Genomic DNA, 27,085 nt, shown 5'->3' on the forward strand with positions numbered 1-27,085 from the left:
CATTATGAAACCAAGTACACCGTGATATTCTTTCCCACAAAGAAAGAGAGCAAAGAAGTCAGCACTGCTGGGCTTGTGTGGGCTGAGTGTGGGAGTGCAATGCTTCACCAACATCTCCCCTTTCACAGGGATGTGGAAATAAAAGATTTGTTTCTCCCATTACCACCCAACAGAGGTCAAGCTTGGAGCATCCACCCCTGTCCTCACCACAACACCCCATGTCCTGTTTCTTTGTGGGATGGGATGCTACAAGACCAAGTAATGTAAGACTTAGAAGTAAGTAGATTTATCTCAGATCACAGCCTCTTAAATGACACTTTAAAAAGTCAGGTGTTGAAGAAGGTGGTGGGAGACAGTGGATAGGTCAACCTGACCCATAGTATGACATGCCACTGGAGCTGAACCTGCCCAAACCCATTTCCTGAGCATCATCCTTCTTGCTTCCTTCCTTCCCTTTATAGCCTTCCTCCCCTTTATACCGGTCACTGTCATTTTGTTTTCTTTATATCTTTCATCCTCACACCCCTTGATCTTTGCTCCATATTCTGGGTCTTATTTTGAAATATGTCCTTCAGTACCACAAGGGAAATGTCCCAAATCAGGGAAACATGGGCAGAATGAACAACTCATAGAAGAAAAACATCTAATCAACAGGTCACTTCTGAAAGGCTCTGTGGAAAGAGTGACACACTCTGCACCTCCCAGAGCTCTCCTGGTTTAGCAGATTGGTAGCAAAGGCCATGCTGGCTCCACCAGGATTGAGAGCCACCCTTTGACCACTGAGCTGTCCCTGCTTTTCTTACTGATGGCAGATGCTGAGATCCAAATTCTTACCTCCCAGGATTAGTTTCTGGCTTATTGAGTGCTCTTTCCAAAGCTACAGGCAACAACATGAACGAGGATATAAACTTGGATCGTTTAACCTACATATTCCAGGTATTAAACCTGTGGAGGCTGTTTATATCACTGTAATTACTTTCATACAGGTTGTTAAAGTCAGATTCATTAGCTTAGGTTACAATGACCTATACAACATGCTTAAAACCCATTTATCCTATTAAAGGGATTTAAAACTCACCTTCTTTCATGAGATGTCAGTGATTCATGATTTATGGTTTGGTCATGCTTTAAAAGTAAAAGCAATTACCTCTCTTACTATGGTGAAAGCCCACTGCCTCAAGGTTGCCAGAATACATCTGTAATTGAACAGCAACAGCTCTGATGTTCAGCCTGACTGACAAAAGCATTGGCTATCAAAATCATGCCTGGGATGGTGTCTGCATTCCAGGGAGCCCTGCACCATCTGGAAAATTCTGTCAGGAATGATTGCACCCCAGGATCCATTGTGCAGGGTGTTTCCTGGCAGTGGCAATATTTTCCATTTCTGTCTCTTCAGACTTCTGGGAGAAAAAAAATTCCCCACGCAATTTCCTTGCAAGCGCCAAGATTTTTTGTTTGAACACTTTTTGTTTGAAGCCTGCATGAACTGGATTTCAAATTAATTTCTCTGAGCGTTCCTAGAAATATAATAACTCTCTGATGCACAGTGCCCTCTGGGGTTGCATGATTTTAGGAATCCAGCTGACTTTCAAAAGACAGACATAAACAGGGTAAAGCAGACAATGCTAACCCAGAAAAGATGCCAGAACCAGTCTCTTTAGGAAAACTGTCCAAACTCACACATTTGTCCCAAACATGCTGCAAATACAACTGGTGCCCAGATGGGTGCTGATGGCTACATGTGGACTCTTGGCTTCAAGCAAATGTATTGTGACCCATTTTGGTTGTACCTCTGCAATGCTGTGCCCAGGTGAGTAAATTTAGAGTGAAACCAGGGTCTTTTGACATCACTGAGACCTGAAAGTTCCCTGGCAGCATCCTCTTGATACAAAGAATACATACAAAAATTCTAGCAACTTTTGATATGCAACTATAAACAAAGCAACCCCTCACACATGCCAGAGGAACATGGAAGTTATTCCCTCACTTCTGAAGATAGCAGGGACTCAAACTGGCAAAATCTGAAATACTTTAGTCTAGAAATAACGGCATTTCTGTTCATGCTCATTAAATTAGACAAAGTGGCTGTTACCTATTACCTTTCTCCCCATGGTTGTTTTTGGCCCTGCTAGTGAAAAATGGGTCTGCTCAACCTCCTACAGAGCTTGAAAGCAGTTTTAGGATTAATCCTTGCCCCTACATGAGTCTGCAACACTCAGAGACCTGTACTCCCCATTCTCCTACACCACCTCTTTTATCCAACCCAAACCCCCCAGTCAGAGCTCTCATTTAAGCACACTTTAAGCTTTCTCAGCCCTTTCCCTTACCTCCTTCCTTACCACACGGGCAGTCCCATACGTAGCGCTCCATGAAACGCAGAGATGGTCCTTTGGCAAGTGGCCACCAAAACTTCCCTGCCATGGCCAGTCAGTGACACAACCACAAGAAAGCACAAATCTTCCCCAGTGTGCAGTGACACAGGCACACAGCAGGCAGGGTTGTCATCAGGGGCCCCATGAAGAAGAGAAATGGAGCCAGAATAAAAGATGTTATAAAAACAAATTGCTTTATAACTCACCTTCCACCTCCCCAAAGCTGCGTATCTTCAAGTAATTCTTCACATGAAGAAGAACGTGGCAGCCAGAGCAATGAATGCAGAGCAGGAGAGTTGGACCCCAGGACACCAGCCAGGGAATTCCTTTGTAAAAAGCATCCAACAGCATTTACTTCTGGGTCACAGCCTGCATTCCAGAGGCTGGATCAGAGGGCTGTGTATAAAACCTGCTCTTTAATCATGATTTCCACAGTTTACAACTCCTTTTTACACCATACACATGTGTTTGCAATATATACACACTTGAATATTGTGGGGCATTAAGTGACGTTTTAGACTATTTATTAGCCTTTTTTAGGGCCACAGCCAATTTCTTCAGTTTCTCAGATGCTTTTCCTCACAGCACATGCATTTTGTTAAAAATTTTTATCTTTGAAAATAGGCCCAAATCACGATAACTAGTTTGGGTTTCTTAATACAACACTTTCCACTGCTAGAACTCAACATCCTCTCTTCCTACTCCCAAAATATCTTTGTATCAGATCAGCCTTTACAGTAAGCAAAGGACCATAACACCCAGGCACTTGTTCTTGAGAGCATGAGCCAGTGTCAGCACTAACATCCACGTGGGCTTGTTGGCCACAAAATCCCACAATTTATTCTGCAGTTCTGCCACTCTCAGTTGGGATTATGTTCCATGCAAGCCATTAGCAAAAGAAATTTCCTTCTAGTACTACAGCCCATTAAGTGACACATAATTCAATAACGTGTTACAACAGAATTATCTTTAAAACACGAAGTAAGATCCCTGTAGGGATAAAACAATAACAATCTTTGATATCGCAATTATTAGAGACTTGCTAAAATATCTTTGTAGTTAGGTAAAGAAACATAAAATGACTATTTTGAACAGAAATTTCCTGGGAAATAAAAGTTTAAAAAAATAAGATGAAATCAAAACCTCCAAGTAAATGCCGAATTTAATATGTCTGCAACGTGCAAGATAATATTCCTATTAGGAAAGTCAAGGGGAGAAAAAAAATTACATTTTATAACCACAGCCAAATAGCAAAGCAACAATTAAATATTGTTATGGAGATTGCTAGGCAAAGCAGCTGACTGCTAAGACAAATTTCGGTTGTATGATGTATAATGTGCCTAAGGGCAAAATTCCAGCCCACAGAATTTACACCCAAATTGGGCGTGAAGGGAAAAACAGCCACCTCCATCCACAATGGAGATCAATATAGGCTCGCTGGCAGCACCTTCCCTCACCCTGAAGGCAGCCAAAACTCACAGGTTGTTACCCAGCACACCCTCAGCTCACATTCATCTCTCCTTCCAGCTCACAAGCTGCCTTTGAACCAACTGGGATCACATCCTGCCCAAAATGGGGCATCAACTGCCATCTTGTCCCTTTTCCCTGGGAAAACTCCCCACACCCCCTTCCTCCTCAGTGTTCTCCTGCTATGGAAACAAGGGGGTCAATGTAGCACTGATCCCCAAAAAGCAGAAAGGGTGAGACGAGACAAAGAGTCACAACCATCTGGTTACTAAATATTATATTTTTTTATTACACATTTTTGGTGGCACAAAAAATTAGGGAAATAGGTAAAGGAAGAAATTGGCAAAGAGAGAGAGAAATAGTCTCAGATTTCCTGAGTTCAAAACACTGAGCACACTTCCTCCAAGGAAAGCAAAAGTCTGCAATCAGGGCACTGATATAAACCCAGCAGGTGATAAACTTCAGCAGCAAAAGCAGCAATTGTGACAAAATGTACAGGACAGGAGGACTCCCCCACTGGACACAGATTCAAATGATGGCCCAAGCCCTCTGAGCATCCTCTGTGCATTTACAGGACTCTTGCATTGATCTAACAGACACAGTAGTGATGGAATAAATACCATAGCTGCAAATTAAATAGTGATTTTGGCCAGTTGGGTGCAAGAGCACAGCACAGCAGTGGGATTATGACAGAAGAGTTAGAAGTTGCTCAGAAAGGAAAGGAAAAAGGTATGCCTACATTTAAAGCCCAGAATGTGATCACTTTTAATTTTTCATCATTGGAAAAGAAATGCATCTTGTAAAAGACAGAACACATGGCCAAACCATGGGACGCAGGGGGATGAGGATTTCTTTCAAAATATCACAGCCTTTCAAAGCCCAGGGATGTGATAGACAATGCAAAAAGGCAGTAAGGTAGGAAAAATACAGGTGAGCTGCCCAACCACTTGTCACTGGCTAGGGGTTTATGGTAAAAGGCACCAGGGAGGGCACCTGCTGCTCCTGGCATGAAATTAGGGAAGGGGAGCGACCCCAGTCTATCAGAAGTTGGACACTGGGCTCCAGCAAAGCCACTTGAATCACTGACTGAGATGAGTGAGCACAAACTCATCCCAAAGCAGAGACACAAGAAGGTATCAGGAGGAATGGGCAAAAACATGAGTTCCATGTAAACCCAGACTTGAGTAAGGAATTGTACAAAAAGCAGAAGTGACACTAGAGTTAAGTGACAATTAGATAAGCACAGGCATATACAGGCAATGCACAGAATGACCCAGACAGATCAAATTAGCAGCTGATACACTCACTATGACTATTTCTATTACTGTAGGAAGGAAATTATTTATATGTTCATAAACATCTTGATCTGTTTGCATTCATTCCCCCCCCCCCCCACTAAATTTATGTTGCTTAGTCTCACAAAGAGAACACATCATAAACTTTAAAACTATACATCACAAAACTTGGGGGGGGGAAAGGACAATCATTTCTCAGGTTCAACAGCAACAGAACCAAAGCACGAAATCCCAAACATATTAGGCTGAAGCTGCAGAGAAAAAGACTTGCATTACACAACTCTAAGTCTCTTCAACAATAGGAATATATTTAACTTCTTACAAGATTTAAGGTTGTTGACTCTCAAGGGGTTTTGTTTTGCTTTAAAAAAACATGTCACATATCTCTCTGTGTGCTGTTGCCTTTTGAAGCAGGCAGGAGCTGCATAATTTCATGAGGTACCTTACACAGAAAGCAGGATACAAAGACGTCAGAAAAACACTGAAATTCCTCAAAAAATGCCCCATCTGGGAAGAGCTTCCTATTTATGTTTATCCACTGCTTTTCCCAAACATTGCTCTTAACACAAAGATTTCTCTCTTTGCAAGGCAGTGTCAATGCAACTTAACAAAGACAGCACAATAAGTAGCAGTGTCTTAGAGAGTTCTTCCCAGCTCTCTCATCCAGTGACATAAACACCAGTGGACACCTCAGAGGTTCTTGCCTTCATCTCCTGATGTTCTCAGCTTCCTTGGAACAGGGCCAGCACTCAGCATCTTACTAATGAAGAAGTCATAGAACCAGAGGGGGAAGTAGCAGAAGATGCAGAAGGGGATGTAAGCCCCCTTGCCAGGGGTGTAGAGGCCCTGGGGTCTCCTGGCCAGCAGAGCATGCAGGACAGCATCCAGCACAGGGGAAAGGTCAGGGGCACAGTGGGAGGGCATGTCAAGGAGGTACTTCCTCAGCCCCAGGAAATACTCCTCTCCGTAGGTCTGCCTGGTGTCTGCCGGGAGGTTCTCCAGCAGCTCCTTCTCTTGCTTATCCCACTGCTCAGCTGTGCCTTGGATACCTGCAGTAGCAACATCACAGGATAAACAAGTGGGTTTAGGGCTGGATTTAAAAATAATAAATCTGTAATTAATAGACAGAGTTGATCTAAACTGGGTCAGTGGAGAACAAACACCACAGCTGGTCAGCAGCCAGTGCTTTTAGCTGGAAGAGAAGGAAAAGTGTGAGTACTTTTGCTACACTAAAAGCACAAAGTTAATGCCCCATTTGGCTCCCTGCTCTCCCAAAAAATGCTCTCTCACAGCCAAATCAGCATTTTTTCTTTCCCCCTCCTCCCCACTTTGCCATTCTCTCCCGATTCATTCTGTGGATATTTCCAACCCGTATTTATTATAAACAACTGAGGACAGACAGGCAAACTAAGATGAAGAGGATTCACTTGGGTTGGCCAAGTGCTAAGCTGACCTTTCAACAAGTGACATTAGTATTTCAATAGCTACTTTCCTGAAGGATTAGCCTTCTATTAGGACAGATTTAGAACTCTAATCTATTTTTTCACGCCATCTGCATCATGTAGGAATGAAAGCAGGGGCTTCTCCAATGCAATTCTTGCCCAACTACCAAAAATTAAGCGTTGCAAATAAAGAAAAACATTTAAATAAATATTTAAATCTCAAATCCCAGGACTCATTTTTACCCAGGAGCCTGAGTACAGCTAAGCAGGACCCTGAAGGTGAAGCTTCAGGCAGGTTCCACTGACCACAAAAGGCTGTCAGAGCCCAGAGCCTCACACGGTTCCTTCCCAGGGGGGAAGCATTCAGGGAAGTAGCATTTTATGAAAAAGACCAATTCAATTTACATTGACATAAAAAAGGCTCTGGCAGGCATGGGGTGCAGTGAGGGCATGTGCAGCAGGAGATGAGTCTGGAACCTGGACAGGCTCTGCAAAAAGGGCTCAGTTGGAGGAGAAGGAGGAGAATTTAGAACAGAAAGCAGCAGGAGCACAGGGGAAAGGAGTGGAGAGGAAAGATCAGAGGATATTGACAGCAAGCAAGTAGGATGACAGGTATTGCTGCAGATACTGCCATGCAAGACAGAGCAGCTCAATAAAGAGAGCTCTGATACTGAGGAAGAGAGGAGTGACAGGGGGAACTGAAGCTCCCAGGCAGGACAAGTGAGCCATAACACTCAAATTGGACACACCGTGCTGCTCGTTTGTCAGCTCCAACAAAGAGGGAGCAAAGGGAAGGCACCAACTGCCTGGATCCTGTCCTGCCTCAGAGCAAAGACAGCTCTGCCCAGGAGAAGGGAGCAGGCAGCATGCAGAGCTGGAGGGAACATCTATCACAAGAACCACAGAACTTAATTTCCATAACCCACATAAAAAATGGGGCGAAAAGTCCAGCTCCTGAGAATCACTCAGGGCTCTGTTTGAGGCTGCTGAACTACAGAGAGAGGGGAGAGGCAGAAAGAACATTCCAAAACGTCAAACACCGACCTGTTCTGAAGCCTGATGGATGAATTGCTGCAACTTTAATGCCCCATTTGGAAAGCTCTTGCCTCATTACTCCAGAAAACATGGACAGAGCTGCTTTGGATGCCCCGTACGCAGCATACATCGGTAGTGGAATGCCTCCTGCAGGAGCAATAGAAACCTGATAAACCTCGACAGTGGCTCTTCCCAGCCTTCATTTTCATGATTTAGGGGGCAAATTACAGCACAACCAAAATGATGCCTCTCTCACTGAGGTTAAAGACAAGTTAGTGAGGGAATCATCTCTTGCTAGAGGTTAAAAAAGAGTGAAAGTTGTAAATGAACAGTTGCTTACAGCAGTTATGCTCAGTAACACCTGGTAAGACACCTTGTAGGGCAGAAAAAATAAACTGGATTGCATTTAAGGGTAAAAACTGCTGAAAGTTATGGCTGTTGGTTTGAGAAACACAGATAATGTTTTAGTTCATATAAATAGTGAAGCAGTAGTTTTATGCTCCTGTTCTTGTCACCATAACACAGATTTCAACCCCACAGTTAGAACGGGGTAAATAATCTCAATTCTGGATTTATAAAGTCAATTTATTTTTCTGTTCTTTCCAGATAGTTTCAGAAAGGCCAGAGACAATAATGCAAGAGTGGGGAAAAACCTCTGGGGAGAAACCAAAGCTGGAATCACACCCCACAAGTGACAGGACTCCCTGAGACCCAGCATAGAAGCAGATCCCCTGCCTATTGTTTTATCCCATCTTTTTCAATCCCAGAAACATTTGTTCAGATGGGAAAGCTAAGAGAACACCCAGTATGTTTACAAAAACAAGCTTCCAGAAGAAAGTATCTTCCAAATGCAGAGAAAAACTGGCAGACTGTCACTCCTTCAGCGTTAGAAAAACACAAACATGCTTTGATTTGAGCATCTTCTTCAGCCCTCCCACTTCCTCCACCAGCTGGTGTTATCACCACACAGATTTAAGATGGTCACAGCCACCACAGGCTGTGCTGGCAGCAGAGGAGGGAGTAGAATGGACAATCCTTTTCTCGAGGCACATCCCTCCTTCTCCTGCCTGCATGGGCAGTTGGGCACATCCTCCCATGGAGCCTCTGTTTCACATGCTACACATTCATCTCCAGGTGTTTGAGTATTTTAAGGGAAAATACCTCAGATACAGGGGAATTTTCAGGTAAGCCACTGGTGCTGTTGGGTATTGTACTGTGATGGCCAAGGTATCACAGGAGCTGTTTACAGAGCCATTTCCTTGAAGAAGTCAGGCCAATTATACGTTAATTATTCTTCTGAGTGCATCTGAATAAGCTGGATTGGTTTGAGCCAATTGAATCACATACTTTTGCCTCTGAGGTCAGGCTAACCTGAGCCCAGTTAAATGAGCCCTACACAGACAGGAATAGATTCAGCACAATGAGACCTCACTGACTTCTCCACTAATGGTTTACCAAAGGACCCCCAGACCCTGGGTTAAGAGGAAACTCTTCACCCAAACCAGCCTGTGTGCAACAATATCTCTGCAGGCAGCTTAGTTTAAGCAGGGTCATTATCAGCTCCTGTAAGAAGGGCAAATTACACAGCACAGGGAAGCTCTGCATTTATCCCTTCAAGGCAGGTCAGGTATTCTCACCAGGAATTAAGACATCTGCCCCAAAGCACCCACAGTGAGAGCTTCACTTGGGTGTGCAGAGGAAACAGGGGTCTGGCCTGAGAGCAGCAGCAGAAAGGTTCTTCTGATAATTCAGTCCTAATTTCTCAAAGTGTCAGCAATGAGCCATACACACAGACATAGAGATACAGAGCAAATCTGAGATTATAAAGATAAAAGAGTGTCACAGCCCGACTGCAGCCACATCCTCAGCATAAAGGGGAACACCAGGTGACACCTTCACAAGTCACCCCAGCAGTACAGCAGGATTCAGGGGGACTCCAGCTGTGCAGAAGGGCAAAGGAAAACGTGGGAAGCATGTGACACAGTAAATCCCTAAGAGATCCTACACCAAAATACTTTCCAGCAGCACAGCATCCTGCTTCTAGCAGGTCTCATTTTCAAAGGAGTGTTCTTGCTCCTCAGCTGTTGGCTACCAGATACTGCATTATTGTATTACATTAGTTCCTACATCTCAGCTGTTCTCCTAGAATAGAAGGTCATGTTATAAAGATACACATAAAAATATATATAGCAAAATCTACGGGGAAAGAAATGGAAGGCATATGTTAATTTTTAAAAAGGTTTGTTGTTCATTTTTTCTTTCATGGAAAAATACCACTTTGCTAATAAGTTAGGCCTAAGTATTTCAAAGGCACCCAAAATCTTCTTAAAGAAATATAAACACAGAGCTCCCAGGTTATCAGCAGATATCACAAACTGAGGTGATCACAGACTTCTGCCTGAACATGTTATAGAAACACCTGTCATGTACCAGCAATCTTTATGGAAGCTCACAAAGTTTTCAGTCATAGCATCTAGAACACAAGATCTGAATTTTACTGGGTTTTTTTTGTCACAGCATATTTTTAGCCACATTAAACTCTTCTTTAAAGGCTGTTTTCTGGGAGTAGTCTCCCAAACAAAAGAAATTTTCTGGAAATAGTCTCCCAAACAAGAGAAAAACCTGAACTTACTATCTTAACATTTGTTCCCTGGGAGTATTGACAAGCCAGACTGACCAACACCTTCCTTGGTGTTTTGCCAAGGAAGTTCATTGGTTTTCCTGCTGCTCCAGGACTTTGTTTTAGCTCAGCTCACCTGCCATGCTGGATATGTTCACCAGCCTCCCCTGTGATTTCCGGAGCAGTGGCAAGAAGGTCTTGGACACCTCCACAGCCCCAAAGAAATTCACCTCCATGCAGTGCCTGTAGATGCTCATGGGGAGCAGCTCTCCATCAGCAGGGAAGCCCAGGATTCCTGCATTGTTCACAACACCCCAGAGTCCTGGGAAGAGGAGAAAGCACAGGGCTGCAACACATCAGGAAAATATCTCCATAAGGAGTGCACTGATGAGCTGGATGGTGCCTCCAGACCAAAGCAGAGATGTTCTGCAGCTGCAGATACACATTCCCCACTCCAAGACCAGTCACTACCATCTTCCCATGTCCCAAAAAACAGAAGTCTTGGATGGAAATATCCTGACTGCCCAAGATTCTGCCCTGGAAATGACCTACACACCTAAGCCATGGTTTAGCCAACAGTTGAAAGATGCACCTGCTAAGCTGCTACATCAGTACTTCCATTGTAAAGGGGGCAGACAAAAGCTGTACCTGCATTTTGCACTTTCTCTGAGACTTTCAGATAGGCCTCCTTGACTTGAGTGGCATTGGTGATATCCAGCTGCAGGACACAGAGTCTCTGGGAACAGGTCTGCCGCAGCTCCTCAGCTCCAGGGCCATCCTTGTTCAAAACCCCAGCAAACACAACAAAGCCCAGGCTGTCCAGGTATTTAGCCAGTGCATGTCCAATCCCAGTGTCGCTTCCTGAAAGCATCAAAAAAGCATGGAAAGTGCATCTGTCCTATACCACCATTAAAAATAAATAAATAAATGCATACACACATTGGAAAGCCATGCAAATGTAAACAAAGACACAATGACAAAGCTCCTGAAATACATGTCAGTAGAAAGAAAGGTTCAGATCTGGAGTTTGAGGAACTGGACCTTTAAATGTTCCTCAAAGACTGACAGACCATGTTCTCCTGATAAAGTATCTAAAAAAAAAAAAAAAAAACAAACAGAAAGAAACCCCACACTAATGTTTTATTTTTAAATCTCCAATGGGCAAAGCAATTATAGAGCACTGGAATACAAATTCTTGGGTTCTATTTCTTCATTCCAAGAGGCAGCATTATTTTATTCACACATCCACCACACAGATCCCTCAGATAAGCACTTTTTTATTACAGACTGTAACCAAGCCAAAACTAAGCAAGTGTTTCTTTCCCTGCAGAGCATTTCAAATGCTTTCAGGACCTCGGAAAGCTTCAAAATGGCATTTTTGTGCTAAGTCAGCTACTGAATTCATGCAAACTTGCATCAGAATTTCTCTTATCCCCTCTATCCTCTTCCAAACTTATCCCCAAACTTTGTCTATATAATGCCATGACCTAGCAGCTGCAGGGAGCATTGTGAGACCAAACACACAATGGTCTTTGGGATCACAGTTGTGCAATTCTTCCCAGCAGGTACCAATGAAGAATATTTAACAAATAATTTGATTCACAAGTCTCTCCCTTCGACACAATATTTTGCTGCTGCTACAGAACAAACCACAGAATGGTTTGGGTTGGAAGGGACCTTAAAGATCATCCCATTCCAAGCCCCTGCCATGGGCAGGGACACCTTTCCCTAACCCAGGTTGCTCCAAACCCCATTCAACCTGGCTTTGGACACTTCCAGGGATGGGGCAGCCACAGCTTCTCTGGGCACCCTGTGCCAGAGCCTCCCCACCCTCACAGGGAAGAATTTCTTCCCAACATCTAATCTAAACCTCCTGTCTTTCAGTTTGAAGCCATTCCTCCTTGCTCTGTCACTTTGTGCCCTGTCCAAAGTCCCTCTCCAGCTCTCTTGGAGCCCCTTTAGGCACTGAAAGGGCCTCTAAGGTCTCCCTGGAGCCATCCCAGCTCTTTCCATCTGTACTCACAGGAGAAGTGCTCCAAGTCCTCTGATCATCTTTCTGGCCTTCTCTGGACTCACTTCAGCAGGTCCCTGTCAGAATTCCCTCCCTCCCCTGCTGCCCATAGGACTATGGAAGGAGCCCAGGGCCCGACTGGATTCTGGGCTGCTAGCACATGGTGCTGGGTCACATTCAGCTTCCCATCAACCAACACCCTCAAGTATTATAAGTTAATTTTAAGTGTTTTCTCTCCATTTCTAAAATTCTGGTTTCCATTCTTTCCACCTACAGAGGAACTTACTCCATAACAAAAGAAACACATCACCCATGTCCCCAGCAAGGCTCCCAGTGAAGCACCACAGGGAAGGAGTTTATAGGGGCTGTGCTTCAGGAGCTTTGCAAAGGACAAGATCAGGAGGAAAATGAGGAGTTTAATAAATTAATACAGTTTTTACACTGTAAAGCATCAGCCTGTTCCACAATACTGCACCAGACCCTCCACTGCAACTGCAGCAGAGAAAGCTCCTGGGTGCTGCTGTGCACTGGGATCCATGGAGGTATCCCAGAGTCTCCTGCAATAACAATTTACTACACCAATGTTCAGTTTCCAAACCCTGGAAATCTGAATGTGAGACAAAGGACTGGAACTCCTGCCAGATTTTTTACTATTTTCTTATTTGTGAAAGAGCTGCAGTACTCCCTACTTAGCCCTACCATAAACTTGTGAGGGTTAGTTTGGGATTTTGGCACACCAAGGAAGATATTATCAGAGTTAATCCCAGGTCTGCTCCTACATTCAAAATATGTAGTCGATAGAATTCGACTGCCAAAAAGACTCATTGTAATAATGTCAGATCTTCATTTCTGGATTCTGCCTTTTAATTGGTGTTATAGTCCTGAAAGGTGAAAAATATTATTTCCAGCTGACTTAAGGAAAACACGTACTAAATGTTTGGATCAATCAGTGCATCTTGAAAAAGGAGAAAAGAATTACTCATGCTCTATTTAATCCTTGGGGAAAAAAAACAAAGCACCAGATTTTTAGCATTTTTGAAGTCTGCAATTTGCTGAAGATGCACCAGAGCACTACAAATATCACATTAAGCTTCTCCAGTCCTGACCTGACAGAACAAACCTGCATTCTTGGAATTCCCTAAAGAGACATGAAGAAGCCTGCAAATATCCCAGACACGACAGATTTCTAGGTTTGGGGGTGGAGTGACTTTCCTTCTTTTTCTTTTAGTGAAGATGGCTACTTTTAGATCAAATCCTTCCTCTTTCATCATTCCCAGCAAGTAGGTTTTACAGTGCAGCTTTAACTTGAGTATAAGCAGAATACAATGCAACTTGAACTTGGGACAGGCATAGCAATCCCAAAACAGCAAAAAAGTGGTTTTTTATCTTTGCTTGATGCTGGGTTTGTCCCTGTTTTTTTCCAAAACAAGTATGATTTGAGTTTCAGACCTGTTATTGAAGTCCAGAGAAACTTTACTGTTCAACTCCTAGAATTCAAAGAGTAGTTAGGTCTTCATAGGAGGAAAAAAAAAAGATAATTCCTCCCTGACCACACTTTTGCTTCTATGTCAGAAATAATTCGTGAATTATGAGAAGATTTATTATAAGGAAAGCAGTCACTACTGACTGTGACTGAATCATTACTGAGAATTTACAATTGACTCATGCTGAACATGCACCAAATCACTCCCCAAGAATGGAAAGACCAAATGAACTGGAGAAAATCATCCCACCGCACACAGACTAAGCAAGGACAGAATTTTACAGCTCCTCTTGCTTCAAATCTTGGTGGTAATTTAATTTTTAGGAAAGGTGGCTATTGCATTTACCCCTAAAGTGTTTCATGCCAGGAGCTTCTGTTTTAAGGATACTGGAGCTCTTGCTCCCAGCAAGAGGATCCAGAGCAGACTTTCATCAATGGCTTTAAGCCTGCCCACATGCCCACAGTTACCCAGGTGAAAAGGCATTTTGACCACTGGGCACAGTTTTTCCCTCATCCTGGTACTCCAGTGAACTGCTGGCTTAAATAAATAATGTAGAGCAGCACCCTACAAGGAAATCCAAAGAGGACCAGAACAATGTGTGACAGAACCCAGGGAGAGCAGCAGAGCTTGCTCCAGCCTCTGGCCAAAGGCAGCTGTCTCACGAGGGATATGTGGTAGTTTCCCAGGACACAGCCATATTCCTCAGCTCTGCAGGGCTGAAAGCTGGAGGGAAAAAAAAAAAAGAAAAAGAATTAAAGTCACCATCTTCCACAAAGTGCCTGCCTGAGGTCTTGTCTAAACTGGAGAAAATGACACCAAAATCTACTTAAAGGCACTTGCACCTGCAGAAGCACAGGGAGACACATCCTGTAGTTGGTACAGGGAAGAACACCACAATCAGTGCAATTTAACCAAAACACGTTGAGTAAAACTTCTGTTTCAGTTGATGGAGAGTTTGATTGATTGCATGGGATTCAAATAAAGACAAAGAAGAGCCTCCTCAAGTTAATCAGCTGTCAGAGATGTCCAAACTTGCATTTCTTCAGGACAGTTGCAGCACAGGTACAAGGAAAGAACATTCCCTTACTGGACTATACCCAAATGTTCCTAACTCCCTTATATTGTTCTAATTCAGATTCTACACAGCAGATAAGCTCCCAGAGAGTGCTTTTTCCTGAACATTTGCAGTCTTACGAAGAGCAAGGAGATGCCCAAGTGCATGCACATCCCCTGAGTCTGCAGGGGTGGGAAAGGATTGCGCCCTATTCCCCACACCAATATCCATCTTCATCTGACACACCTGCAGGGAGAAGCCCAGCTGGCAGATAAACTGCAGGGGAGAACTTGCTGCTGTTCTTGTCCTCTCTCAACTTTTATGCTTAATCCCTGTATTAAAGCTTGCTAGGCAAATCTAAATTATTTCCAGGTGTCCCTATAAAACAAAATGAAATTTTGCTAGAAATTGCTATATAAACCAAAGCAACTTAATTCAGCTTTCCAGAGGGGGAAAAAACAGAGAAAATAAAACAAATGCAGCAAATTAAGAGTGCAAGAAGCAGTTGGCAGACACTCCAGTTTAAAGGTTTGATTAACACAAATAAACAACATCTAAATAAACTACACCAAAAGTTTTAGAAGAAACAGGAGAAAAGCCATAAAACTACAAAAATGTCATTCCTGCAAAATAAAAGTGGGTTTTGAGTAGATCAGAGTGGCAACAGAGACTAAATTAATTAGCTCTGAACTTTCCCTGCTAGTGAAAGGAATTACTCCCTCCCAAATGTTTCAGTGTTTCAAAGAGATGGCACCAAACCAGTGTCTTGAAATACGTGTGTGATAGACACAGTGTGCACTATTTACATACACACCCCCAAAAGACAACTCCACATGCATAACCAGCACAATTAATTCGAGTAAACAAAAGTAACTTATGAATGTAGCATTCAGAGAGCTCCCGGGAATTAATGTCTCTCCTAAAAAATTAGACCATCATAAGTATTCTTATGCTTCTTGCACCAGTTAATTTCACAAGTATGTCTAAAAAGCTACTTGTAAAGATTAAATGAGACACTAAAAAGTAATAGCATCTATTAAGATGTTTTTCTACTTAATTTCAGAGCACTTATTTACCTGGGAAAAACATCTCTGCCGAAGCAAATAAAACAAGCAGGAAAAAAAAAAAAAAAAAAAAAAAAAAATAAATAAAGGGAACTCTCACAAGCATGCACTAACCCGAGGACAAGAAGTTTTCCAGCCCACTTGTGAGAAAAGGCAGCTTTTGTTTGTTTTTGTGCATTGACAGCAGCTTACCTGTGATGAGCACGGCTCTGTCACCCACGGGCAGCAGCTCCCTGCCCGCCAGGGACGCGGAGCGGACGAGGCACACGGCCACGAGCACCCCCAGCCCCCCGCCAGCCCCCAGCGTGGCCACACACAGCAGCCCCAGCAGGGCGGGCAGGAGGCTCCAGAGCAGCACCTTTGCTTTGTGCTGCGGGCTCCTCTGGGCCGTGCAGAGCATGGTGACCCCAGCGAGCGCGGAGATACCTGCGCACAGCCACCCAAGGGGGCTGCTGGCCAGAGCATCCATCGGCAGGGGGGAGAAGCCGGCACTCACGCCCCACCCCCGGCTGGGTGGAAGCAGGTATTGCTAAGTGCAGTGTGTGTTATATAGGAGCAGGGGGTGGGGCAGAGAAAGGGGACTCTGTTTAAAGGTTTGACATGATCTCACCTACCCTTTGCATCAGCAAGGAGCAGAAGCCTTCCTTTGCTTACCTTTCATTCCTTCTGCCTGACAGCCCCACCTTCTGAACAATATGCTGGCTAGATAATGATTGACAGCAGCGGGAATGGACATGATGTAGCAAGCTTTGGCTCCAGGGAAAAAATTAACTGCCATAGTTTTTTTTATATATATCTCTAAAGTACACTTTCCTAGACAGTGAGAAAAGGAAGTTTCCTTTATGAGAAATAGTTGGGCTTTCCTGCTTAAAAAACTTCGGATGTAGTTTCAGTGGAACTGGTTTTTGATGGGCAGTAACAGAAATGAGTCAGTTATGTAATCCCTGGAACACAAGCTGTCTTGGACTTTATCACACATGTGTAACCCTCCTCTTTCAACAAAAAGCCCCAAATTACCTACCCTGCTTTAGTGCCCACCTTTGCCTATTTACCTACTCCACATTCAGCAAATACCTACAGCAAATTGACATTCAGGGTGTGCTGGGAGGCTGGGATCAGGTTTTTGCTGGTTTGCCATTAGGGGTACTTTGTTAGGTGAACACAGGTAGCACACCTGAGACTGAGTGATCAGCTGACCTCCAGTGCTGACATTCACCTTGGTTTTAACAGAAATCACTGGCTTGATACCTACAGCAAGTTGTGGGGAGGGGAGGAAGTAATCAATTAAATATATTAGAGATTTAACACCTGCTGTGCTGTGTTCTGGACATTATTTAAGCAATAAAAAAAAAACCTTAAAATCCAGACAGCCAAAGGGATTGAGATACAATTTAGGTATGCATATTTAACCCTGTTTAAAAATGCCTGGTAAGTGATTTGAGAGACAAGCCTACATTACCACAGACCCAGCTAACATGATGTAGCTGCTCTTCCAAGACAACATAGTGCTGATCTATCTGATTTCAGACACTGAAAATTGAAGCACATGGCGCAAACCTGACATGAAACAGAGCACATTTCCATTCCACTATGCCTTTGGAGTTTTAAGGGATTAGAAATCTGTTGAATATGCACTTTTCTAGCCCATGAAAATGTTTACATACCTCTGCAGGTAGTTTACATCAGAGATGGGGTCACTATTTTAAAGAACCACTACCCTCAAGGTCTGCTCATCATTCATTACTCTTGTGAACACTCATCCACCCATCCTCCCACCAGTGCACAAAATGAAAAATATTTTCACTTCTCTTTGCCATTTGCTGCTTCTGCTTTTATTAACACACTGCTCTTGAGGTCAGTCACACCTTGATGTCCATTAAGGTGTCTTCTTAAATATTTTCATGGAGAATTTTGCTCTCTCCGTCATTGGTCTTTGTCACACGATTTAGATGATCACAGACGTGTTGGCATTTAGAGCATGAGCTCCCACACTTGAGGGTACAGCAAGATGGAGCTTTTCCATAGTGGGATGAGGGGCAGCAGTGATCACCTCCAGCCTGTGGGGATCAGGCAGAGGTGGGTGCGGGGCCACGCTGGGGTGGCCACCATGCCTGGTCACTGCAGAGCAAGCTCTCTGAGGGCCCCCTCTGCTCCAGACTCCCTTACCACATCCCCCACTGAAACATGCTTTGTGCTCATGCACAGCCCCTCCCTCGGACACAGCTGGCAGGGTGGGGGATATTTGGAAAGCTGGGGATGCCGCATGCGTTCCTTATACACCCACCCACTGTGGTGCACAGACACAACACCTGTCTGCACCCACATCCCTGCAGAACAGCTGTGGGGACTGACTCTGAATCAATGCTCAGTTTATCATTTTAATACAAAATACAACCACTGAAGGCTTCTTTTAATGGGAAGCTGACCATGTGTTCACTCTGGTGGGTGAATAAAATTCCATGTAAGTGCGTAGATCATGCACACCAGAAGGGAGGGTTTGATCTAAAACTGGCTGAGAAATTCTAGCGTGGAGTACCGACTTCACAAAGCCTCTGCACTTTCTCTGACACCAGCAATGACAGATTGCTGCTTGAGGATTTTTCAGCACAATTTTGCCACAAGGTAAGTTTTATTATCCTGTGCCAACTACTCCTCTTGAAAAAGCACCTACTTTTCTCTTTACCCCTTTGAGATGTCTCCAGCTCTAAAAGCTGTACACTATTCTAGGACTGCAATAGAGTTTGCATTATTTCCTGTTTCTCTATGCCATTCTTACTCGTGCTATGAATATACATCATTATCTCACCTTCTTCTTATAGTTTCCCATAAAAAAGAAGGCTCCTCCAAGTAGTCAGGATGTTGCATCACTGTGACATCTGTGTTACAACGAGAATGGATTTAAGTTAATTGATCTGGGGCTAAGCTCAACTACCCTTGCCAGGACAGTTCTTTCTTCCAAGAGAAGAGATGGCTTTTCAGAGCCACCTGACAATAACTCAGTGTCCTGTCCCTTAATATCCTGACAAGCTACAGAGCCTGTACTAAAGTCTGGACCCTGATTCCAGAGTCAGTCCATGCCAGTGGTAAACAGCAGCAGAGAAACCATCCTGGCTGAGCCAGCTGCTGTGCCACTGCTCACCCTCACTGAGCACTTTGATCTCTGTGCCTGTTCCTGATGTTTCTCCTGGGGACTTTGCAGATGTGTGCCCCACCATCTAAATCTCTCCATGGTAAGTGATGACTCTTGCAGGTCAATTACTCAATGGCAAAAGAAGATGCCTTTCCTGGAGAACAATCACTCCATGGTAATCAGCAACATGAACAGCCAGTCTAAAAATTCAGCTTGTCTTCCTTCAAATCCTACAGTCACAGCACCTTTCACCTGCTGTAGTATCCCTGCAGAAGACTGTCCCCAGGACACAGCAAGGACACCCCCAAAATGTTTGGGATCTTTATCACAGACATCAAATTGTAGACTCCACGTTCCCATTCTGGAGGCTAAATCACTTCTTGACAGATATTCACTTACTTCCTCCCCATTCCTTGAAGTTTTCTCCTGCCATCCTTTGCTGGCTCTGTTTTTCACCATGATGGCTGCAGCCTGTGCTTTTGATCTGCCCTTAACACAAGAAAAAAGGACAGAAGAAAGTTTCAGGTTCCCCAGTTCCTTTGAAATGTGGTGAAGCTGAGCCTGGTCACAACTTCTTAGAAATACACCACCAAGCTCTTTCTTGGTTCTGCCTTGGTAATGAGCTCCCTTCTGTCTTTGCTTTTCATGGCTCCCTTTTGAGTCCAGTAATTTTCCTGATGTTTGTAATTTTTTTAAGCCTCTATGGCTTTCCAGCATAGTAGAAGCTTCCAGTTCAACCACGAGGTTTTCAGGCATGTCTCTGTTACCTCATCCTGCATTGTTTTTCAATTCTTTGGCCACTCTTCCCATGGGCTTTCTTTGCACTTTCCAATAATTTACTAGCCAGTATTTTTTTTCCTTTCAGCATTTTCCCTTCAGCCAGAAGCACTATGAGCCATATCCAATAGCTGCTGTCCCAGCTGGATACAACTGATATTCTTCTGTCCCACGTGGAACATCAATTACACTGTCTAGAAGCCTGCCACACTTTTTCCACGCATCCAATCTCTGTTTCAGCTTTCTCTGCCTGTCACAGATTTGTTTTTCATTGCAGGTTACGATTTCCCACAGAACTCTTCAATTTCCTATTTTGTCTGTTTTGCCTGCTGATTCAGGCTTTTTCAGCTGTGCAAGGCAGTGACTGTGGCTCCTGAGAGCTCCTGCTCTGTGTGCTTCGTGTTCTTTTGTGGCTTGGGTCAGGGCTCTGCATTTCAGGTTCTGAAGGGAGGTTCTGGTAAACGAGGCTTTTCCTGGAAAATAAATTCAGCATAAAATGGGTTAGAATCTGTTTCAACAAATGAGTCATTAACCAAGAGAGAAACAATATTCTAGTGAGTAAATACATGTAGGAGCAGGGAAAAAAAGAAATTACTTACTTTTATTGCTGCAGCTTCTGAGAGAACATAAACACCTTCATACATTTGGATTCTGATGGACTTGATGGCTACACAAATACTTGTCAGGCTGTCTGTCCTGGATGCAGAAACTGTTGAACTTCCATGAACAAAATTCATTTGGACAAACAGATTTTCCTCTTACAAATTCTGCAGAACTCCTGTACAAAGGTCGAGATAATCCTCTTCCTTCAGCCTGTTCTCTCTTCGTGCACTCAATTTGAAGCACATGAATTATCCCAGTAAAGACAACAAAACCATTACTCTGCCTAAAGCTAGAAATGCAGCCAAGTATCTTTGTAAATTAAGATCTCTGAACTCACAGGCATGACCTGAATTAAGGCAAAAAAGGATTATGTACCAGTGAAAATAAAACTGTGCAATCTCTCCTTCATCTTCAAACTATTTACTTAATAGAACCTTAGGGAAAATAATTCCTGTCAAATAAAGTATATACCTATTAAAGAAAAGTAAGAAATATCTTTCACCTCTAAGCTTCTGGACATTTTGTTCTTAGAAATATAATAATGGTAAATATTGTCAATTCAGAGATTGACCATAGATCCTGAAGACCATCCCTTGGCAGTGAACAAAAAACTGTAGCCCATCATTCCTCAAAATTCAATATTAACAAAAGACAATAATAATAACAGCAGCAACCACAATTTTCTCAGCTAAATCTCCTGTTATTGTCTCAAATGTAAAAAAGAACCTCAGAGTGAAGAATGTCTGTACTGATGGCAAATTTGGACCTGTAAATGCAGCCAAGGGCTGTAAGTTCTGCCTCAGTATTTACAAGAATTCTAATCACCCTTTGTAAATTTTCTGCAATAGACAAAACATCTTAAATCAGAGAAATCATTAAAATCATGAGCACTCCTTTGTATTTGCAAGGGAGGTTTTCTCCCTGAACTCTCCAGACATCCATGTATCTCTGGGCTTTCAGGAAGAGCTAAAAGGAGGTTGCACTCTTTCCAAAATAAGTAATTTTTATCAACCCAATTGTGATTATTTTCCAAGAAGAGGACAGAATCAGAAAACTTAAAGGCAATTAGGAACTCTTTAGGAAGTTAGCCAGGAATCATCTCTAGGTTACCCTGATGAGAAATTGCACTTGCTTGCCTTTTTTCTGTCATCCAGTAACATGAAATGATTTTCAGAGAACCATCAGTGCTAGAGAAGAAAAGATACCACTTTATCTTAGTGCATTTCTCTCACAACACAGACTGTTCCCTAAAATTTCCTCTCGTATATTCAGAGTAAAAATTCCAGCCCTGCCTAGGACGGAGCACAGCATAGTGGTGCCCCAATAAATGAGAAATAAAGACATAAGCTGTACTCTCATCTGAACATTTAGTTTGTTTTTCCAACTAGATTTTTATTACATGTCCCTATTCCCTTCCCTTCTCTGCAGCTTTGCCTCTCTGAAGCTAACAGCAGCATCTCTGTGCTCAGAACACAAAGGATTTCCACATTTTCATAGCCCATAGCCTGATTGTTTCTTTGCAGGTGCTTCCTGAAAAGCAAATGCAGTTTTGCCTGCCTTACTTCTGATGCTTTGCCCTAACCACAAGTCCTATCAACCATATCTACATCAGATAAAAACCACGCTCTGCATCATCTTTCTGTAACTCTTCCTCCAGCGTGTCTTCAAACCTTGGCAGGCTGGAGACACATCTGGTTTGCATCCAACATTTTCCATACATCTTAATGTTGAACCACAAAATGTTTTCAAATGTTTAGGTATTATCTATGCAACAGTCACATAATTTTTGGTGTAGTTAAATTCATAAACAGCAATGTAAATATAGAGGTAAACCAGAAAAGTAGGCAAGCACAGTAATCAAAAGTCTGATTAAAGCATGTGTGGACAGAGAAACTGTCTCGAAGAGTCCCTCTGAAGTAGGGGGATTTACAACATCACCAGAATAACTTGTCATTCACTGTAGATAGTGACAACATCAAAAATTAATCACATACAACTTCGAGCCCCAGAGCATGTCTGAGCTTTGAGTACAGACTCTGCAAAGGGGATGAAAGAAAACGGGGTAGCATCTCCCCATTGTCACTGGGGTTATTAACTATGCACATCTGCCACGTGCCTTCCCTCCACCTGCAAACTCTTAAAAACATCTCTGCCTCTCATAAGTGGAATTTGCTTATTTTTAGGTTTTCCTCAGAGTTACATCAGGCAGCCTTTGAAATGAAAGCCAAAGCAAAATGATGATGAAAAACGAGCCATGATTCAAAAAGCATTAAGCAATCGGCCATGACAAAGTGTCACCTGCCCTCAGTGCACTCTGTTTGCTGTCACTTGAAGGACAAGCCCCTCACTTCCAAAGGCTGAAGCCATGTATTTTTCCTGTTGAGGAGTTGTGACCTCACTCTGTGTGTAATCAATGACTTGCGTTATTGTTTTGATTGAATGATACGTACCGGATGTCCCCGATTTCCCCTTCAGTGCTCAGACCTGAAGGACGTTCCAATTCCTGCCGTTTTTCAGCCATTTTTGTGCTGCTTGTAAACTGCTGCAATCACATTCAAACATTGTCAGGAATGACTCAGTGACAGATGATCCTGCCATGGAGCAGGGGGACAAACGACCCCTCAAGGTCCCTTTCAGGATCTGTGGGGGTGTTTGATGGTTCTGTGGCAGGCAGCATTTTAGTTAAATGGTGTTTTTTTCTCTGGGCAATTGACTGACTCTGGAAAAATCTGTATATTCAATGTAATTTTTTGTTGGTGTTTTTCTCTTTATTTTATTGTCCATCTTAAACAATTTTTATCATGCAGTAACCTTAACCCCGACTCAAACACTGTTTGGATGCAAGCAGATTTAATCCCATTAAAATCACTATGACCCTCCACACTTAAAACTATACAGATGATTTAATAGGTTGCTGAATGACAGTCCTGAGACCCATTAGGCCTAAATGTTCCCCGGGAGCCCAAGCTCACAGACACTTATGCACATTCTTAAAAATAAACACAGATATTCACATGCAAGCAAAGGAAAGAAATATTCATAGCCATGTTTTTAAACATGCACACCTGCAGAATTAGAGCCTGCCTTAAAGACCTTCCCCACCTGGATTTGACATATGATAATCGATTCATGCAAATGAACCTACACCATAAAACTTTATTTCGTTTTCCAGGTGACACAACTAGCAAGTGCTACTTTAAAATGAACTTCTCCAAGTTTTAAAGTTGGTATTAAAATATTGTCAGGCTCCAGGTGGAGATCATTCCCAAACAGGCACAGATTCTGTGGGAATAAGTCTGCACAGGCACTTCAAAATAATCACCCCTTGTAAGGAATTCCTTCCTGAGCTGTGCAGAGTTCGTAGCTTGTTTTATTAATACTGTAAATTATGGCTTCACTTTTATTTTTTAATTTCAAAACTGTTTTTAACAATATATATGACAGCTTCAGGGCAAACCTCTCTCTTGAAGGCATGCAAACTTTGCTATAATCACTAAAGGTTAGGCAGGCATGGCTTCAAAGGCAGATTTGGGACCTATAACATTAATTCATCCACCAAATGGAGCTCCAACATCCATTAAGGAAAAATAACTAGTAACCATCTGTCTTTATTCATCAGGCTGAAAGCAGTTAATCAAACCTAGTGGACATTTTTACTTTCTTCTCTCTCTCTCAACAGCTTTGAACACAGATGCAGCCTTTCCATAATTAAGCTGAGCATAGTAGCTCCTAGACAGATTAATTCTGGAGAGCTTGTCAAAAATGTCAGATGGCAGACAGGTTCTGTGTCTTGTCTCCGGGATTTCTGGGATTTTTGTATTTCTACCTACATATATGGGCAGATTCAGAACACAGTTATTAAAATTAATAACCCTTTCTAGTTCTTAACCCATTCTCTATAATGTGGTAGAGTTTTTCTCTCTCTGTTAGGGATGCAAGTCAGGATAGGACCTCAGCAGTGAACAAACATCTTCAGGAATTGAGCTGAAATATGGGATGCAATTGGGCACCAGAAGGGAGCTACTTTTGCTCACCACTGAACTACATTTGTAACTGAGGGGCAAAAAATTCTGTAAACACATTGGCAGTGTTCTGAAACAACGTGAAGCTGTTCCAGGTTACAAGAATTCTATTCTAATAGGCTGGAATATCATTAAATAGCTCATGCCTAAGAGCTGTTCCAGACATGTGCTTTCAGGAGAGTTCTCAGTTTCTATCAACTTTAAAAGGATACACACAAGTATCCAAGGAGGCTTTTAGTTCTCAATTACTTTTAACAACGAGCTCATATGTGGGTTTGATTCCCTTTTTCTGAGTTCTAACATTTTAAAGCAGAGAGCATATCCAATTCTTAAGGATTTTATGTTACCTGTTAAATATTATGTTTTTTCAATTTAAGCCTACAGTCAAATTTATGGACTGAAGCTAGGATTTAAAAGTACCTAGGAGCAATTTTTGCTTTCTTTCAACTGGGTTTTTATTCTTAAAGAAAGTAAAAGATCACGTCAAATAGACCTGCATGCTGATAAAATAAGAATTTCAATGTCATTTGAAAGTTTAAAGTTTAAAAGTTCTTACCCTTATAACTGGTTACAAAAAAGAGTCGATTACCATTACATTTGATAAAATGATGCAGCTTGAAAACAAGATGTGCCAAATAATGAGAGATGGTCCCAGAGAAAGCCACTCAATGAATGAAGCAGAGAGAAAGGCAAGGGGTTTTCCAAGCAGTCATTAAAACTGAACCACAGGAAGTACTGGGGCAAATCAGTAGATATTGATCAAACTTCACTAGTAAAATTCAAACTAAATAAAAAAATCTAGATGGAATATGCTTGTATCCTTAGGAGTATAATTTTTCCCTTCATATGTTTAACTGCTGATAACTGATTCATCCATCATCTTCTGTCCCTACAGTTACATCCAAAATGGCAAATGGAAATGAGGCACCCAGCTACATTTGGAAAAGTGGGAAAGAATTAAGTACCTCTAGATACCAGACTCTAGAGCAGAAAATAGAGAAGAAAGAGATATTTTGAAGAAAAACTGCTGGCACAATCTCTCTTTCAGTGACATTTCTTTCCACCAGGAATATTTAAGCACTTAGCGGTCATAAATGCTCCAAGATGGAAATACCATTCCCACAGAACACATCAGTGAACTGAAGCAGAGAGATCATCTTCTATCTAGTGAAAAATCCCAGCTGAGAACTCCTGGATCATGGCTCTCAGTCCTGTGCTCACAAATACAGGGATCATCCTGACAGGAAGTGCTCTTGGAGCACCCATAGGCTACACCCCATCAAATAACATTTTATAGACAGCACAACAAAGGCCAGCTGAGAATTGTGTTGTAGATGCTGATACAGAATTTCTCTGGAGAATGAGAAGAAGTAGGAAGATGCCCAGCTGAGAAAACCCAAAGTGGGCAGTGGAGACTGGAAGGGCTCATCAGAAAGGCATCAGCATCCCTGAATCAGAGAAGTGCAAGAAATGTTTACATATGTACATATGGAAATGGGTAGATACGGGTGGGAAAAAAATTGCTTTTAGACAGAAAGAAAAGGAAAAGAAGATATTACTAATCCACGGGAAGCATGCCAAAAGCATGAATAAAAATGTTATTGTATGAAGATTTTGCCCATGGCCAAATGTAACTATGACACACCTGGCCTCAGTGTTGTGACTCACAGAATGTTTCCTACACACAAGATAATCCTCTTCTATCTACTTTATCTGATGTTATCATCCTCACTTGGTTCATGTCTGCTATCAGAAACAAAATTTCAGCACTGATAAAACCAAGCACAATTACTGAAGATAAAGAAACTAAATTTTAAAAATGACAGGAGTTTTAAAATTCTGAATGTGAGGTTCTTCCTACTCTTTTGTTGAAGGCACAGATTGTTCAAACTTGAACCAACTTGCCATCAAAACGAGTCTCAAATCCAAGATCTTCAGTGAGGCACAAACTGTACCTGCATTGCAGCAGAGGCACACTGAGCTAGGATTTATGGACAAAGCAGCAGTGAGATGCTAATCCCGGTGAGGTTCCTTACAGGGTGCTGTTTTGCAGAATTGCTGCAAGTTCAATCCTGAGCACTGCCTCAGTTTCACAATTCTGGGAGAGATTCTTTGCACCCCACTCTTACCTTTTCCATCGCCTTTCACACATCTTCCTTGACTCCAAATACAGCTGGAAGGAGCTGAGTGGGACCCTGCCACCCACTGTGTCCCTTCTAAGAACAGAAGTTCCACTCAAAACTCAGGATTTAACCAACAGAGGTCAGAGAGGAGATACCTCACAGATGGAAAAAGTACAAAGCTGAGTCTCAGATGAGTATTTTTAATGGAAAAGAATCATAGACTCATTTAGGTTGGAAAAGACCCCCTAAGATCATCGGATACATGACAGAAATTGGTAACACTGGAGACTTTAAAACTGGAACTTTATACTCTGAAATTTTGTGAGCATATTAAACAGCTACTGCAACCTCATGAGGCTAAAGCACAATCCAGCCTTGTACACACCTGCACAAACAGGAATGCATTCAACAAATTGTCCATGAAAATGAAACTTCAACTTTACAAAAATGCAAGACAGAAAATTAAGAGGGAAATACAAAGACTTCTAATGAAAAGGCAGAAGTGGCAACACTTCATCCATTCTTTTGAATTCCATCACATACCTGGATTTGTGCTGCTATAAATATGTTCTTTTGTAATCTCTAA

General features: G+C 42.5%; 1 protein-coding gene across 3 annotated transcripts; it reads right to left on the bottom strand.

The window, feature by feature from the left end:
- Positions 1–4,104: 4,104 nt before the first annotated feature.
- Positions 4,105–16,832, bottom strand: HSD17B2 (hydroxysteroid 17-beta dehydrogenase 2). Of its 3 annotated transcripts, none has more exons than XM_069026983.1 (5): positions 16,499–16,832; positions 10,880–11,092; positions 10,368–10,553; positions 7,621–7,758; positions 4,105–6,183 (listed from the first exon to the last, which is right to left on the bottom strand). In XM_069026983.1, the coding sequence occupies exons 1-5, from the start codon at positions 16,620–16,622 to the stop codon at positions 5,825–5,827; spliced, it is 1,020 nt and encodes a 339-aa protein (XP_068883084.1). In that variant the 5' UTR covers positions 16,623–16,832; the 3' UTR covers positions 4,105–5,824. The 3 variants fall into 3 exon arrangements, with proteins under 3 accessions (XP_068883084.1, XP_068883085.1, XP_068883083.1); XM_069026984.1 differs by lacking the exon at positions 16,499–16,832 and adding an exon at positions 16,271–16,352; XM_069026982.1 differs by lacking the exon at positions 16,499–16,832 and adding an exon at positions 16,037–16,352.
- Positions 16,833–27,085: the final 10,253 nt, after the last annotated feature.

This window comes from Aphelocoma coerulescens, chromosome 11, assembly GCF_041296385.1.
Source record: "Aphelocoma coerulescens isolate FSJ_1873_10779 chromosome 11, UR_Acoe_1.0, whole genome shotgun sequence".
In the NCBI taxonomy this organism is placed as follows: domain Eukaryota; kingdom Metazoa; phylum Chordata; class Aves; order Passeriformes; family Corvidae; genus Aphelocoma; species Aphelocoma coerulescens.